This window comes from Gambusia affinis, linkage group LG02, assembly GCF_019740435.1.
Source record: "Gambusia affinis linkage group LG02, SWU_Gaff_1.0, whole genome shotgun sequence".
Lineage (NCBI taxonomy): Eukaryota > Metazoa > Chordata > Actinopteri > Cyprinodontiformes > Poeciliidae > Gambusia > Gambusia affinis.
In genome coordinates, this window is record NC_057869.1 from 17,993,151 (window position 1) to 18,010,792 (window position 17,642).

Below are 17,642 nucleotides of genomic sequence, written 5' to 3' on the forward strand. Positions count from 1 at the left end.
CCACAAGAACATTACCATCTATTCCCGCACCCTCCCTCTTTGTCACTTTGATTTATTTTTGGCACTGTACATTAGCGTTTTCCACAGGAAAAACTGTTGAGAATTTGACTGCCGGCCCAATACATCCATTTTTTCCATAACTTTCTCGCCTGGTTTAGATGTCACAGTAGCTGCTCCATGATGCAAGTGGGTGATCAGCATTTGTTTCCATCCGAGAGCATTGACACACACACACACACACACGCACACACACACACACATGCACGCACACTCTCTGAAGAGATTAAAAGTTAGAAGCCCTGGCAGAGTGAGGCTCTGGTGAGGCCTGTCTTCAAAAGCAAAAAAAAAAAAAGACTTTCAAAATATGCTTCTCAAGGGGTTTTTGCATGCACCAGTTCACTCTCCAAACAAGCTAATATCCACTCAGAAACTGAGTTGCAAATCAGATCGGAAAACAATGATGTGCCAGCGAAAAAGCTCACAACAGCCGTAGAGCTGGACCACGCAGTAATGAAGTCATGTTGGCTTCCTCAGTCACAACCATGAAACATATTTTACATCTTGTGTCAGATGAAGCCAGCAGATGCCAAGCCGACTGCTTGCTTGCACCAGCTGGATAATGCCTAATTGTTTAGCTTTGACAGACCATGGAGAGCAGTGTTGCTTGTGAACAAAAATTATTACTCTTTTCTAAAACTATTGGCTGCAAAAGGGCAACTTGTAAAACATAGGAAACTTAAATGTTCCATGTGTTCCTCCTACATCTTCCCCTTATATCTTTTTTTTTTCTTATGCCCTTGCTGGATCAAGTTATAGCTGCTTTCTCCAAGGGTTTGGCTCACCCACGGGATGGTCTAATACAAACACAATGCCAAGGATCGTAAGGAAGAGGCTTGTTGTGAAGCTTTTGTGAGGGAGCAGAGCAAGAACCCACATTACACTAATCTCTTCTCCCTTGTCCGCTCACAAGACGCGCTCTCTCAGGTCTTTAGAGGTTTTCACAATTCTGCTAAGGCTGAAAGCACTTGGGGAAGAAGATCCCAGCTTTCTTCCTCCACATTTTTTAAGTCATCACATTCTCCAAGCAAGGTCACTAGAAACCACACACATAACATATCCATCCATGTATGAAACGATTATGCATCCACTGACAAATACAAATTTTGCATACTTTCTGTGACTAAAACTTAAAAATGCACCGTGACCGCAGCTTGCAAGACAGAGACAAAAATAATTTATGCACGACTCTCAAACTTCAGCAGTCGTGATGTTCCCTAAAAATATGAGAATGAAGAGACAACTTTTAAAACTGCTTTCTTTTTTTTCCTTTTTCTAAATGTTATTCTTTTTCTTCTTTTTTTTTTTTTTTTTTTTGATAACCTTCCGTTGACTTATGTTCCTAAATATCCACAAGAGGAACATGAGTGTTTGCCTAAAATTCATTTTCAACCACCTGCACTCTTTTTCACACAAGCTGACAGGTCTCAGCCTTGGTTTATAAGCCTTGATTGCTTGCGTGTGTGTGTGTGTGTGTGTGTGTGTGTGTGTGTGTGTGTGTGTGTGTGTGTGTGTGTGTGTGTGTGTGTGTGAGAGAGAGAGAGAGTGAGAAAGAGGAAGAGAAGGAGGGAGAGAGAGAGAGAGGAACAGAAAGGCAGAGAGAGAGAGAGGGAAAGAAGGAAAGAGAGACGGATAAGGGGAGAGTGTTCACTAATGTTTGCGTATGTGTGTGTGCGTAAGTGTGTGTGCAGGGACTCCAAAATCCACCACATTTTAATTACTGCCCGGCTGCACTGTGTGCCTCTTTGAAATGGAAATTCAGGCAACCATCTTCACACAGCCACTGTACAAATCTTCATTTGATTCATAAAAAACAATGAGCCCCGCTAATTCCTCTACCTGATTACAGGCCTGGACCCATGTCAGAGACGTGCGGCCACCAACGCCCTTCCAATTAATTCTACATATTAATGTGTAATATTTAAAAAAAAAATTAAAAATAAAAAAAACCACGGGGCTACTTACCATAGCTGACTCTGTTGCATTTTGAAGTCAAACTTAATTATGCGCAACTATGCTATGGACTGAAAGAAAATGTCCAATTATTTTGAGAAAAACATTCAGTGGGAGAGTGAATGATACAGATCAAAATGGGCCACTTAGGTTACTTGTGCAATTATGCAGTTCCTGTGATGATACACATATTTAGATTTTTTTTTCATCTGTAATCCTTTAATGTCAGCAATACTGTTCACTTACAGCAACCAGAGGGACATGAAAATCTAATCAAGTAAGAAAAATCCCCCCCGAACTGACCGTGTTGATGTTCAGTAAGTGCCTACACACACACACACACGCACATGCCCACGCACACACAGACTGCGGGCAATGTTTTTCTATTAAAAACATAACCTGTAACTCAGAAGATGATTTAACATTAGACAAACCTGCATTCAAGAGGAAAGGAATTCAGCCTGTAGAAAAAAACCATGATGCTTTTTTTTTTTTTTTTTTTTTTTTTTTAAGCAGCTGATGTTTTGCTCTCTATCTGTTGCACTCTTTGCATGGACATAATGACCCTCTATGTGTCCTTTGCACCACAGCTGAACCTCTGTTTCATCTTTTTTTCCATGTGGAAAAAAAACGTCAAACAGGAGGAGCTTTTGTTTATTTATTGAATTTGACTCATAAAATAACACCAACTAATCTGAAAGTTTATATTCAATTTAAGAAAAATAGCCGCCTTCCAACACCCTCCACTCCACACACACACACACACGGATACGCCATGGCAACTCCCCATTAGTTTTGATCATTGTTGAGATATTCTACGACAAATTAGATAACACTTAGAAAGACAGATGTCACAACATGTGCTGCCACCTTTATTATCTCCTGCGGTCCTCCAGCCTTCTGCTGTACTCCCCCTCTACCTTTACGGAGCCTGCTGTTGTTTACCTCCGTCTCATCTTGTTTATCATCAAGTCACAGAAGAAGTAACTGGTGCCCACGCACCACCCAAATCGCTCCCCTTCCTCAACAATGCTTCACTCTCCCTGGTCACATCCCATAGCACATCCCAGCACTTGCCATATCAAGATAAAGCACTGCAAACAGTCTCAGTTGTACAGTTATAATTGTTCAAGTGACGCAGAATGTCTTTTTTTTAAATATTTTTTTATGACTTTTCAGCAGAAGAGTGAAGACATGCTTGAGAAGGGCAGGAGAGGGAAAGTATAACTCACTCACGGGAACACACTTAGGCAAAAAGGGTCTCTACCGCTCATAGACATATTCACACACACACACATATTTAAGATTGACGAAACCCGATACAAATGCTGAATTTGCATAAATAATCACATTTGTCAATCATTGTTATTGCTTTTACTGCATCACTGCATTGATTCACTCAAGAAAGAAATAAAATCTCTTTTCTTGACTGTTCTAAATATCAGATTATGTGAGGAATAAATATGCAACCAGACCGTGTAGCCCTTGTAGCTGCAGAGCAGTGCCATTAAAAGAAACCTGCATACACACTTTCATTTGCATCACGGCATGGCTTGTGCATGAAAAAAAAAAATACCAGATTTTATTTCTATTATTATAGATATATTAAATCTGAAATAAAAAAAGAAAAATGCTTTCAAATGACCTCTTGAGAGTTTGTCCCGTTAGCTTCATCAAACAGCAGATTTCTAAGCAAACATTTACTCTCCAAAGTGGAACAGATTTCACAATTAATCCCCAAATAAATTTAGTAAAAATGAGCAATGTGAAAACATTTATCCAATTGTAACACAACATAGACCTCGTCATTTCACTTTCTACTGACTTTCCCTTCATCCCTCCTGCTCAGAAAGATTTAAACAAACACATTTACACGATGACAGTTAGATAGATGGTTTAGAAGTGACTTTTCAGATTAACTTAACCGCGTCATATCTTTTCAGTTCAGTAACAAACATTTTAATTTAAGATGTGATGTTATTAATATAATAATGTCAAGCAAACTAGCCCAGTTGCAATGTTACAGTGGATTGGACTTGAACGTTAACAGTGGAGGATGTGTTAGGACATGTGAGACAGTAGGGGGGGTGGGGGGTCGACATTCTGCCAAAATTAAAGTCCTAAAATCCCTGATCTTCCTGGCACAAGCGGCGTCTGCGTCTCTGCTTCTTGTGCTGCGTCTGAGGAAGAAAATTCTAAGTGTTGCAAATAAAAATCTAAAGTCACCCTGAGAGCTAGATCACGCCAGAAAAAAAAAAGAAAAAAAAGGTAAAGAAGTTGTTTTAGTTGTCAGATAATTGCCTTGTAAAATTTAACTTCAATAAAACACTTAATCAGAATGAAATGTCACGGACTGCAAAACATAATTCCAAAATATACATTTCAAATTCCCTCCGTTATTAAAATGTATTGAGGAGCATAACAGCTGGAACGAGGGCTTTAAATGAACAGGGTGATGAGTTAAGATGCTCATCTCTAATCGGGAAATATGAGAGGAATATAATAAAAACCGAAGCTGCGTCTGGCATCACAGAGTTGAGGCTGAGGATGCCGCCTTTTTTTTTCCTTTTCATTTTTTTTTTTTTTTACTCTTTCAGTGAGCGACACGCTGAGCTGCAGCAGCCGTCAGAGACAAACTGACACAGACAGAGCCGAGTGTCCGTGTATAGCAATCAAGACAATGTGCTGAATGGGCAGTCTAATTATAAATGTACCATTTAGGTTCGCGTTTGGTCTCCAGAACCACCTTACCTTATGAGGAGACCTGCGTGAACGGGCCGCACAGAGGGCTCGGAACAAAATGCCAAGAGGGGTAAAGTAAAAAAAAAAAAAAAAGAAAGAAAGAAAACACTTTAGCAGACTTTTTGGTAAGCTGGGTTCATGTTTGTGGAGAGAGGAGGGAAGAAAAAAAGCATGAGATGGTTACAGAGTTATTAAGCCATAGGTGTGGTTCTTCATAAAACTCGATTAATGAATAAGAGGAAAGTTAATTCAGCTGTCCGAAATTTAACAATACGTTTAGACTGTTCTTTTTTTATTGTGATTTTGTTAAAACTCACAATTTTTACACCCAATCAAGAATTGTCTGTAAAGTGCGTTTAACTTAACATAAGAAGCCGTGTGTAAGGGCAATACAAGCTAATTTAGATAATCCTTCACAAATGAAAACCTCTACAAAATTATGCCTACCTTAAAAATGTATTTGCTATTAAACAAAACATTAAAAGAGAGTGTGTTTAATGTTAAACATGCGTTTACTCAGTTAATATCACAATATTAGCTTTATGCTGATCAGTGTTGATTTGTAATTATTTATTCCCTTAAGGCAATAAAAAATAATTTGCAGGAAAACAGAGAGCACTAAATCAACTTCCAGAGTCCGGAGCGCTCAAATAAAGTTAAGTTCAGATAAGATTTTTACAAAAGTCTTCTCTTGTATACTGCAACCTACATCTGTTTTACACGGACAACCCTTGCGATTGTTGAATTTAATTTACGGCTTATGCATTCTTAAGGGGTCAATTCCCCCGACCCCCAGAAAAGTTTGAGAGGAGCAAAAATTCCGAAGCTGCGCGGCTTAAAGGAACTTTGCGCATCTGTCCTAAAAAATACAAATAAAAAACAACAAATCATTAAAGTTTGTTGTTTTCAAAAGATAAAGACACTGTCATGATCAAAGTGAGACAAAAAGCTCCGAACTGTGACTTGCAAATTAAAAAAGAAAAAAGAAGTGTAACGAGAGTGGAGCGAAAGCTTCACACAGCCATCACACAGAGACAGGAAACCTACAAGGGCGCACGTCACTGTCAATGAAAGGTACCGCTGTGTGGACAGAAGTGAAACTGCCACCAGGCGGAATAAAGTTACGGGACATGTAAACAGAGACGCCGAATCTTCAGTAGCCCTAAAGGTAGTTAGAAATCAACACTTATTCGGCGTAGTTGGTGATAATTATGATAATAAAACTCTTGTGTTTGGAGAGTCCGTAGCGCTGTGTCTCGTCGCTCAAGCACACGGAGGGGGAACAAAATAAACAAATGACGATTTCATGTGTTTATAATACATCTTACGTATTCAATGAGTGATTTTTTTTTTTTTTTTTTTTTACTGTGAATGAAAACTGGAAACGGGTTTTATTTACCGATTGTTGAGCATAAGAGTCACTCCGAGTATGAACACAAGCCGCTTCTGTCGTCTCTCGTCTTATCGGTTTGCTTTAGGGGCTTTCGGAGGAAAAAGAAGCGACGCATCAGGACAGCCGCAACAAGCAAAGTTTTGACTCCCACTCCTCTCCGCCGCAAAAAAAGAAAAAAACTTTCCGTCCCGTGCCAGCTCAGCGCGTGAGGAACTCTTCCCGCATTGTTTTAAAGCACGCACGCACTCACGCAGCGCAGGCAGGGCGCGCGGGACGCTTTCACTGACAGCTCTAGCTGAAACAGAAAATTAATCATAAAAAGCATCGGGACAACACAGCAAGCTGGTGGTTTTACCTTGACGATGAGAGCTGTGGACGAGAAAAGTCCGCGTCCTTCTTGGGCTGTGATCGCTACACTCGGCTACAGTTTACAAAGGATCACTGAGCTGCTATCTGTTGAGCGAAAACTTGACTCTGCGCACACGGGGCCACATGCAGGAAAAGTGCTGCTGGCGGTGGTGGTGTGGGGGGTTGAGGGGGGATCCGAGAGAGTCTGTGAAGTTCACTTGTCCAAAGAAAACAAAAAAACCCCAAAAACTACAAGAACCATTTGTTGTTCGGCTATCTGCTCTTTATCTCCCTCCCCTCGCGCACTCACTTTAGACAAGAGAAGACTACAGGAGCTGAAGATGCTGTCAATCTTGGCAATCAATGCGCGCAGCCATGTCGCAAGTATTCAAAGCATTTCCCGTCGTGCAACATCAGAAAGTGAGTGGCCAGGGCATTGATCTGAGGAAGGCAAAGAGGCAGGACTCTCCCCCCTTCTCCTCCTCCCCCCACCCCCACCTCCTTCTCCCAGACAAGAGATGCGAGAGAGAGAGAGAGAGAGAGAGAGAGAGAGAAAGAGAGATCAAATAAAAGTGATGATTGTTTCTGTCCCGACTTTAGTATGGGGGGCAAGGGGGGGTTAAGTCAAATGTGCATCAAGTACACGAGACGCTGCAACTTTGTTTAGGAGATGCTGCACTTCTTCTGTTGTTTTTATTTATGCTACTAGAGGATTTGTAAAGTGCTGACTCGTTTTCCATTTGCGTGAAAACATCCCTGTTCACTTGCAGATGTAAACACATACAGGTACTGCAGGAGGGCAGCTGAACGCCTGAGCGAAACGAGAGTTCGGATATCAGACATCACACTTTTGCAAGGAATAAAAAATAAATAAATAAATAATAAATAAATAAGGCACTAATTTTCAGGACATGGATCTTCAAAAATGACTTTTGATTCCTCTCGACTGCTGCTCTAAGCAAAAATAAAAAACAAAAAACGTCTGTTGTGTGGATAAGTGAATTACATTTAATTTCTTGGTGATTGGACTTCATTTCGCCGTGATTTTTAAAATAACTGTTTCCACAAATCATCCCTCTATCTGTCCTACAATCTTCCAAGGCGGTTCTAATATTGTCATTACAATTTAAAATCTATTGGTGCGTATAGATATACAAAGGTTACATTAAAGTGTTTAGACTGTTTAAAGTAAATATTTAACCCACTGCAAAATTTTAGAAAGTAACATTTGAAAACAAAATATACGCACTATGGTCAATTTTTTGTGCGTTTTCTTTTGCACAAATTAAAATAATCAAAAAAGTTAAATTACACTTATTCACTGAGATGTCGACTTTTTAATTGGTTTTAAATTAAATCTGTCTATTCTAAATTTTATCATGGACCCACTCTAATCATTTTAAACGTGAGATATTATATCATAAGTTCACAAGTTGCTATAACAAAGCGCCATTTATCTGTCTTGAATGAGCATATGTTTTAGATTATCAGCTTGAATGCAAGACGGAGGAGGAGGCCCGCTTATGTCAAAGTGAAGCAATTTCAACAGAACCGCAGATATATAAGGAGAAAAAAAAACCTTAAATGGTACTGATGGAAGAGTTGTAGCCTTTCTAAATCATCAGCAGTAGCATTTTGTCATAAGCATTTAAAAATTAACCCTAAAGTCCAGCAATGGAAAACAAATAAAAGTTTACTTACAGAGAAGGAAGATGGACAGCGGGAGGAAACTCTGTTACCAGCCGAGTGTCATGGAGCTGAAAGAGGGAGGAGAAGCGAAGAAAAGGGCGACAGAGGGAGGGAGAGAGTGACAGAGAGCTAGAAAAGAGCCAGAGAGAGAGAGGGAGAGAGAGAGATAGAGATGCACAACTCGACCACAACATCGCATCAGATCACATCAGACTCCTGTGCGTCTGACTTTCTGCTCTCTCTCTCCTCTCAGGTGAGGCAAAAGGTGAAACAAACCCACCACCCAGGAGCTGCGGCAGGGCCAGCATCACAGAGCTGCTGCTCCACAAACCCTTCTCCTCCGGAAGCCCTCATTTATTTTATCTGAAAGGATGTGAGGAAGTTTTTTTTTTTTTTTTCTAAATTAAAGAAATAGACGTACCTTTATGAACTTTTTCTACACTTCAGAAATAAGTGGAGCAGATAAGAGAAAGTCTGACGAGAAAAATAAAACATATAAATATATATAACTATGGTTCTGTACAAATTTTGACAGTGTTTTTTTTTTTTTTTTTTTTCCATATTCACACATGGCGATTTATATGTGGTCTCTCTTTTTTATGCAGTTTCTTAAAGCAGCGGGCGTTTCTTTCTTTTCCCGGACCACAGCGCTGGTTGAACGTGCCTCATGCGCCACCTTTTGGACTCAGAGAGAAAAAACAACTGCAGGTGCGGTTCATCCTTCAAAATCAGATGGTTGGAAACGACAATAAGTCAGCGAATGTTTGGGCCTTGTGATTTTAGAAGGTAACGTTTATCCTGTTTTAATCGTGGTTGTGCGGAAAATTACATATTTTTGTGTCTTTTTAGAAACGTGGCTTCAATTTTTATTTAATATAACTTACAATACAGTGTTGCAAACTAAAATTTTGCTTTTATCTTCGAAGAACACACTTGCACCTGCTTATAGCTGCTCAGCACACGATGAAGTCCAGTCGTGGATTGTGTTGAGCAGCTGAGCATATGCAAGGAAATGCTAGATTTTTCTAAAAACCAAAAAACAAATACAGGCCTACTATTTTTAAATAAGGGGCTGCATGGCTTCCTCTTTGCAGTTCAGATGGTAGTGCAAGGGCTGCATGAGGAGCAAAAAAAAAAAAAAAAAAAAAAGACAGTCCAACTTGTTGGGGGGTAAGGCAGACACATTTGCATACCCTGTGAGTCTTTGATGCATCTTCAGCTTCAAGTCTAGCCCATAAATATTTGAAAAGGAGAGTGCATGAAAATCAACATTTTTGTTACATTAAATTAACATGTGTTCTTCCCCCTGTTCTGCATGGTTAATTAGAGAACACCATTCAGTCAGTGAGTGTGGACGGGTTGGGGCTGAGCAGGGGGGGCTGCACTTTGATTACTGTGCAGATGGAACAGGTTTTTTTTTTTTTGTCTTTTTTTTTTTTTTTTGAAGAAAGGTGGGCTGCCGATTCACGCTTCATGCTTACAGGATACAGTGATGAGTGTTTCCTAGAAGATTTTAAAGTCATCTTTGCCATCCACCCCGTTCACATCAGTGTTCACTTCTAATTGAAAAAGACCACCCTTTGACCCCTGACATATAGGTATTTATAAGCACTACACATATGATAATTAATCATTAATAATGCATTCTGCTGAAGCTCCGTAGACAAAAATAATTATGAACATATGTTTCACTCGTGAGCCCCTTTCTGAACACTGGAACTGGTCAGATCTCTATTTGAAAGAGGCATAGTTTAAATTAGATCATATAAATTATATAATAAATGCTTTTTGACATCACAGAGTCATGAGAAATAATGCATGGGTTTGTAGTGCTGTACTCCATTTTGACTTTAAATCCCCTTCCGATATGCTCATCTATCCAATGTTTAAAAGTATGAGCATAACACATTTTTTTTGTTATTTTGTATAAAAACAGTCAATGACAATTACCTCAGTTCTGCTCTCGACATCCAGAGCAGAACTCTATTTTTGTGTGTAGTGGCCTAAAATAAAAATAAAAAAACTGTTCTCCATAATCCAAGAAGATCTTCAATAACAAACAATTTAATGATTTTTCTTTAACAACGCATGCAAAAATGTAAACCGGTGAATCTTGAGCAGTAATATATCGGAATACATTTTGAGAAAAAAAAAAACTCTTCTTTTCTTCAAGTAAAAAAGTGCCAACAAGCAAATATTAAATTTCCCTGTGCAGCTACAAACTTAAAACTTTTGGGTGTTCCAGTTGAACACATTTGCAAATTACAGCACCTTATACTTGCAGAAGTCTTGTTATTTTTGCTGTTACAAAAAAAAAAAGACATATATCACTATTTTTAGATTTTAAAATACAAGATACGATTCACTTGCTTTTTGTGCTTAAGTCACAGGCTGTTGTAGATTTCCTCACTGTGGCTTAGTGCGAGTAGAAGTGTATGGGGAGCTGCTAGATTAAACAGAAGGGCCCAGGGGCATTTGGTTCATTTGCTAAGCAATTGCTTTTATGTACAAAGAGCCCAATTCACTGTAGGTATTGTAAAAGCTTCCCACTTAAGGAACACAAGATTGTTCATTCATTGTTTTAAAAATAGAGCAACTTCTCCACCCGCACTTAATCATTTATGCAGGACAAATTGTATTCTCAGACTCGTTTTATTCATAATAACCAATTAACAATATAAAACACAAATAAGCTGTAAGACGCATAATTTTTTAAAAGCTAAAAAAGAGGCTTTGAAAGCAGATATTGTAATTTCTGCTTGCAGCTAGGGCAGCCTGACTTCTATTCAGCCTCCCCTCTATTCTTTTTATAGCATGCACACACGATCGGAAGAATATTCAGTGGTTCCTCACACTTAAATAATTTAACCCATTCCATTTCTTACATATTAAAAAATGTACCGCGTGTGGAACTTAAAAAAAATAAATAAAATGATAAAACAGCATAAAATACCCTTTTGAAATCAAAGCACCTATTGCATCGCCTCTCTTGGTTTTGTATTTTGCACAATTGGACTACGCTCTCAGATCCCAACAGTGTGCGCAAAGAAGGCGCCCAGCTGTATTAACAATGTTATTTATGTGAGGGGAAATAGGTATCACTGGGAATCACTGTCTGATTTCTCCTCTCCCTCCTGCCACCAGGGGAAAACTATGAATATGTTACAAATTCTTTGTGCTGCGTAGCGAACAACACAGACCTGAGAACAAGGTCAGACTCCTCGGTGTGGTGTCAAGGGGCTCCCTATTCTCAGTCAAGCAACATAAAAAGGAACAAAAACAAAAAAATAAAACAAAAATTAAAAAATCTCAAATAAGTCAATACCAATTTAAGCAAACGCCAAACAATGATACAAGGCCCTTTCAGTTCAGGATTTTAAATGAGACATTTTATTTACTGCTACTCATCATCATATTTTATTTACATGTGCTCAAACTCCTCTCAAACAAACATCCCTGTCAGGATGCTGAGCAGCAGTCTCTCCTCCTCTGAAAAGAGAAGCCAGTAAGTATTTAGTAAAGGATTAATGCGTGAGGCCTTGATTGCGTTTAACAGAACAGGAACCAATTAGCATAATAGGCCCTCTTTCATTCTCTTTGAAGTCCAGAGCATAGAATAACAAATGTATATGAACCACCAGCCAAACGTCAATACATGGAAATGCCACAATTCTCAGAGGAGGGTCTTGGGCAATTTTTTTCCTTCTTTTTTTTTCTTTGCAGAAGGAGGGAAAAAACATCCCAACTTATTGCAAAATAAGCAGTACAGAAGATATGATTGGTCTTCTAGGAACCAGGGCTAGCAGGCTCTGTGGGGCCCCCCAATCCTGGAGGAGAGATGGGGGCAGAGAAGATGCAGCTGCTGAGGGAGGTGCATCTTTTCTCTCAGGTGTTTTCAAAGCCTCACCCCGATGTGAAGTAGCAAGAATAATTACTCTCCAATTAAGGATAAAGACATCACTTGGGAGGGAGCCGTAACACAAAAGGCTTTCTGAGCAGAGCGAGGGCGAGGGCATTACATCGGTTAAAAGAAGTGCACCACATCCGATCCGTAAACGCGGGAGGGGGATTCATAAGGAATGCAAAGTGATAAATATTTGTGCTGAAAGCTGCAATATTCTGCAACAGCGGCACGTGTACTCCTTCTATTTAAGAACACATTCCATATTATTTTCCTTTTGAACCTGAAAGTTCAATATTTCTCAGATTTTCTTTTACAATTGCAATGTGGAGAGATAGTTCATGATTTAAAGATATGAAATCTGTGCTTCAAGAATCCAGAGTTATTAGCATCTACCTTCTCAGTTGAAAATACACGGAATTAAAAATGCCTTTTGAGATGGAGAATGCTTTGAACTTAAGAAACATTTCAAGAAGCCCCTCTCTCTTTTTTGTATTGAAAGTTCACCTCCTTTGAGCATGCCATAGTTTGGTTCTCCTTCTTTTTTTCAAATAATAGAATGAAGTTTAATGGGTCAAGGCAATCAATGTGAAAGTTCAAAGAGAATCTTGGAGCTGAGCTGTGAAGAGTGCGCAGTTTGTACTTACTCTTTGTACATGATTTGAATAAAAATATAGCTGATAAACAGCATTAATGAAACATAATGAGGGGAAAATCACTTCTTTAGGTGGAAAGTTAAGATTCAAAGCTCTTTCAGTTCAGGATTTATAGGTTTGGGGTATGAGCAAATGAATGCTGGGAAACTGTTATAGTGATAGTCTTTTCAGGCATCACATCCTGACAAAAATCCCCCTTGGAATTACAGATTATCTAAGATTACATCTTGATGATTTTTATTCGCTTTTACAGTTACCCTTACTTCCTTATATGCAGCATTCCATCATTTTTGGCTTCCATAGCAAAAGGTGGTTGTGTAAAAAGCATTAAAATAAGTTGTTTTGAAGACAAGGACAGCCAAGGAAGCCATTCTTTACAGCATTTCAACGACAGTGGCATTTTATCTTCCATAAAATCATCCTGCTCATCGTGCGTGGTGGTAAGACAAACCTGGATCATTGCCCAACCTTTGTTTTTCCAGAGATCCATTGTTTCAAACTGTAGTTCTTAATCAATTTTTAAACATACCTTCCTTCTTCTACTACTGTTGTAAAATGTCTATCGGAATAAAGTGCTTGAAAAACTTAATATTTATCTAACCTTTTCATAAAAAGCACAGGAAACATCAAGTATATCAGGAATTTCTTGCTATTCTCATTTAGTGGCTTACAGGGAGTGGTATTATTTTATTCTTTCATGCATGTTTGAGAACTCCTAAAGTCTCCTGTGGCAGCCATTGGGGGTGCCTACGCTTGGACCCCCCCACCCCATCTATTTGCCTTTCTTACTGAGCTCCATCAGACTAGTGGCAGCAGTAATTAGCAAACAGTGGAACTCTGAGTCTGGGGAGCTCATCATATGAACTACATCTCAGGCCGACACCCCTAAGAAAGGCTGCAAATGGCATAATGGAGACACATTGTTGTGATAGCATACGGAAAGCAGAGTGTCGGAAAAAGCAGGAGCTTCTTAAAGAGACAGAGGCCAATTTCAAGGTATCAAATCGCTGTATATATCAAACATTTCATATAATACAGCATTTGAATTTATTAGAACATGTTTTCAGACATCTTTGGAGGCATCATATACACATAAATACCATAAGTATTAAACATTATGATTACGATTTTTTTTTTTTTTTTTTTTTCTTCTAATATTTAGCTCCATTGCTACACATTCAAGAGTCAGGGCAAGTTTGTTCCAGATTTAAGAAAACAACTTGCCCCCCCCCACAAAAAAAAAAAAAAAAAAAAAAAAAAAACACACACACACACAATCTAGTCTCTGGTCACCACCAGATGAGAATTGTGAGCTGCTTGCTGTACAGTTCATAGAACTGCTTCCTTGCATGAAAAATATCCTGTGTCTTATATAACGATTGAAAAGATCATCAACGTTTCTTTTTCTGTTTTGCCAATGCTCACATAAGGTTGTAAGATATCTCCATTCACTATAAATGTCTCACTCAAATAAATGTGGACAATAGTCAAAAACGAAATAAATATAATGAATCAGATGCTGTGTTAAGATCTTTAATATTCACACCTTTATAAATCTCACTCATTCAACCTTCCCACAAAAAATATGTTAAAGGTTTTCATCCTGCCTTAAGCAAAAATAAGCCTAAGGAAGCCTGGCAGTGCTACATGTACTGTACATACACAGAAGATCTCATATAGCTTGGTGTAAGAATATTAATGACAAAAAAATACTATTTTTATTATGCATTTTGACAGGTTGTTTTTTTTAAACATTCTTTAGCTGGTCAAAAAAGGTTTGGATTCAATGACCAGAGAGAGAGAGGGAGAAATATAGTAAGAGGATGAAACAATGTACAACTGAAAAAGTGCAATAAATTGTAGAAAATACTTTTTATTATTTATGAGTTTAACATATCTTATACACTTTCATAGTTAATAAGCACATCAGCTCTCTTAGCTTTAGCCTGTCTCCAGAAAATACTTTCAGCAGCAAGAAACACACTAGCAGAGTAAGTCCTGAGTAAGCCTCAGGTTAAAACCCTACCATTGGGTTTCATTTTTCCATTGCTGCATTTTAAGGTGTCCAGAATAAAAGAATGTCCTCTCTTTTTGGAGAAGTCAGTCATTTGTTTGTGAAGTAGCACCTCAGTGTCCAGATATCGCTTGAGCTGAGAAGTAACAAGAAAAAGCAAGTTAGTAAATACGTGAAACGATTTTCAGGATTCAACATACTTATTAAACACAATGAAATACTTGCGACTCATGGGGTTTTAGCTCGGCAAATATTTATCAGAAATTCATCAAGATAAGCTGACACATAAAGAAAAATCTTTCATATTTATTCTGTAAAGTGTAACTTGACAAAGAATCACCACTCAATTGTATTTTTAAAGGTAAATACAATTGAGATGGATGTCCTCTGAAGGAATTTTGTGTTTTATCCTTGAATAAATCTGTACAACCTCCATGTGTTGGCATCTCTGAAAAAAGTGTGCTAAACAATTGAAAATAACTTCCAGTCTTTTATTAAAACTCCATTATCTCTCTCATTAAGAGAAATCTGTGTGGTGGCAGGACTGCCCTGTTTCTCCACTATCACAATTTTTAAAACTTTTCATTATTCCTCAGACTAGACACAGGAAGGTTTAGACATGTAGTTATTTTCCGGTCTTTCTTGAACGGCATGTTCTCTTGTCTTTTCCATTTTAAAGAATGCCTACTTACATGGAAAGGATAAAACAGCTAAGCTTTATTTTATAGAAATTATGTGGTACTAAGTGTACTGAATTTTTATATATATATATATATATATATATATATATATATATATATATATATATATATATATATATATATATATATATATATATATATATATATATATATATAGGAAGGTTTAGACATGTAGTTATTTTCCGGTGCTGAAGATTTCATACACAGGGTTTGGATTTCAGGAAATGGACACCCAACTGTGAAATTATAATGCAACACTTACAATCCCAAAACAAATAAACAAAAACTTTAAGGCAGTGGGTTGAAATAGAATAAAACAATTTCTTTTAAAGTTAGAAAAACATCACATTTGAAATAAAACATTCAAATCTGGAAAAAAAAAGAGTTCAAGAGAATGAAACTACTTTAAACAAACAAAAAAAAAGGTAGAAAAATAATCAGTGCATCACAACTGTCACAAACAACACAAACAAACAGAAACTAAGATTTTTTTTTTTAATTTTTTTTTTTTTGAGAGATGCTCATCTCATTTTAATCCAAAAAGTAAACTTCATGGTTAAATCTACCAGGAATAGAAATCACTTTGGGCTTCACTATAAAGTACATCATCTGATCCTCAATATTCAAAAGTACAATATCTTCAACCAGATGAAAACCGTATAGTATTGTATTGCATTAATCAATTTATCAATAATTGTATGCAAATTTCAAAGAATCACATATGTGATTTGACATTTCTTTGTTAAGAAAATATTATTGATCTTATTAGAAAATGCATAAGAGGAAGAAAAAATTATTTGCAATACTTGTTTCATGTCTGAAAGATATATTTTTTTTTTTTTACTTTTTTTTACTTTGTAAGTGAGAAGACAAGCTGTCTTTGTGCATTTACAGTAACAACAGTGTTAGATTTTTTTTTTCTGACTTATTGCTGCCGTGCTACAGATGGGGAGCTAATTGGTGCTGAGGAATGCAGCTGTGCTGAAGACTGAACTGTCAAAGTGCTAAATCAAAAGGTGTCTCCTTTTGTTAATTACACACAATGCTACAAGCAGGCATGTTCTTCTGAGACCTTTTCTCCCATCAACCACCCATAAATATTTTGGCAGCAGTACAAAAAGAAAGAAAAGAACAATTTACACACAATTATCACAGTGGGATGGGCAGACTGCCTGCAGATGTTTGTTTTGATTATAATGGGAGCAGAGGCAGGGCTTCCCCAATCCCAACAACATGTGCTTCCTCCAATCACAACACAGCAGCAAGCATGAAGCTTTTCGGTCTCAGACAAGCAGTGATTCCTCCAGAATGTTAGAGCGGCTTTAAACATGCAATTAGGGTCTTACTTTGTTTTTGGGGTTTTTTTTTCACGTTAGACAAAAGTGTAGTGAATCCCGTTGTTTAGAGGAGAGGGAGGCGCCACGGATACAGTGGGAAGAGGAGGAGGTGGAGGAGGAGGAGGCAGCGGAGGAGGAAGGGGCGGGGGAGGAGGGGTGGGCAAGTTAACCTGTGGTGGAACTACAAGGAGGACAAAAGGAGAAGAGAGAGAAAACAAGACTAATGGTTAGTCAGCTGAGTTAGTCAATAACCTGAGGGATGCATTGCACTTAAAAGCACAAAATGTGTTCTGAAAGGAAACAGCTGTCAAAGTTTTTCGTCTTGGTGAAATATGAAGACACTTTATATAAATGCTGCCTGGAATGGATAAAAAAAGTGTACACAACATTGTTATAATTGCATTTTTTATGTAATAAAAGAGATCGACATATGTAATTCCACAACATTTTTCACATTTAATGTCTTTTATGTTCTGTATAATTAATAACCTGGGAAAAAAAAAATATATATATATATCTTAGACAAACAAATATAAAAATATAAATATAAAAAAACTTAAATGTCCTGGTTGAATAACTGTTCAAATCCTTAACCTAACATTTTGTTGAAGCATATTTTTATTTAATCTCAGCATTCTCTTCTTTTATTGTGAGATAAACTTCAGATGTCCTAGCAGGATTTTATAAAGCTTTGATGGTTTACATCACATATCTGGAGTCATAGTTCTGGAAGTTGAAGAGATCAAAATGATCTCATTGTACAAAGGGATCAGTCGGGAGAAGGGTAAAAAAGAATCTACAACATCATGCAATAAAGCCAGTTTGCATCATTCAGCTCAATCAGTCAGAAA

General features: G+C 37.8%; 2 protein-coding genes across 13 annotated transcripts in view; both read right to left on the minus strand.

Annotated features, from left to right (window-relative positions):
- The window catches only part of sox6 (SRY-box transcription factor 6), a 137,385-nt gene extending 128,998 nt beyond the window's left edge, over positions 1 to 8,387 (minus strand). For 3 of the 7 annotated variants that reach the window (XM_044100016.1, XM_044100006.1, XM_044099974.1), the window contains exon 1: positions 6,501 to 6,947. The gene's annotated coding sequence lies outside the window, so the exon portion shown is untranslated. Of the gene's footprint in view, positions 1 to 6,151; positions 6,424 to 6,500; positions 6,948 to 8,194 lie in introns of those variants that run through there. The other 4 variants (XM_044100028.1, XM_044099990.1, XM_044100022.1 and 1 more) reach the window with 2 other exon arrangements.
- A 6,205-nt stretch (positions 8,388 to 14,592) lies between these two features.
- The window catches only part of plekha7b (pleckstrin homology domain containing, family A member 7b), a 90,245-nt gene continuing 87,195 nt past the window's right edge, over positions 14,593 to 17,642 (minus strand). For 5 of the 6 annotated variants that reach the window (XM_044100069.1, XM_044100084.1, XM_044100059.1 and 2 more), the window contains 2 exons: positions 16,801 to 16,972; positions 14,593 to 14,889 (listed from right to left, as the gene is read on the minus strand). In XM_044100069.1, the coding sequence (XP_043956004.1) occupies positions 16,827 to 16,972 (146 nt within the window). In that variant the 3' untranslated portion in view covers positions 14,593 to 14,889; positions 16,801 to 16,826. The remainder of the gene's footprint in view (positions 14,890 to 16,800; positions 16,973 to 17,642) is intronic. The other variant, XM_044100074.1, reaches the window with a different exon arrangement.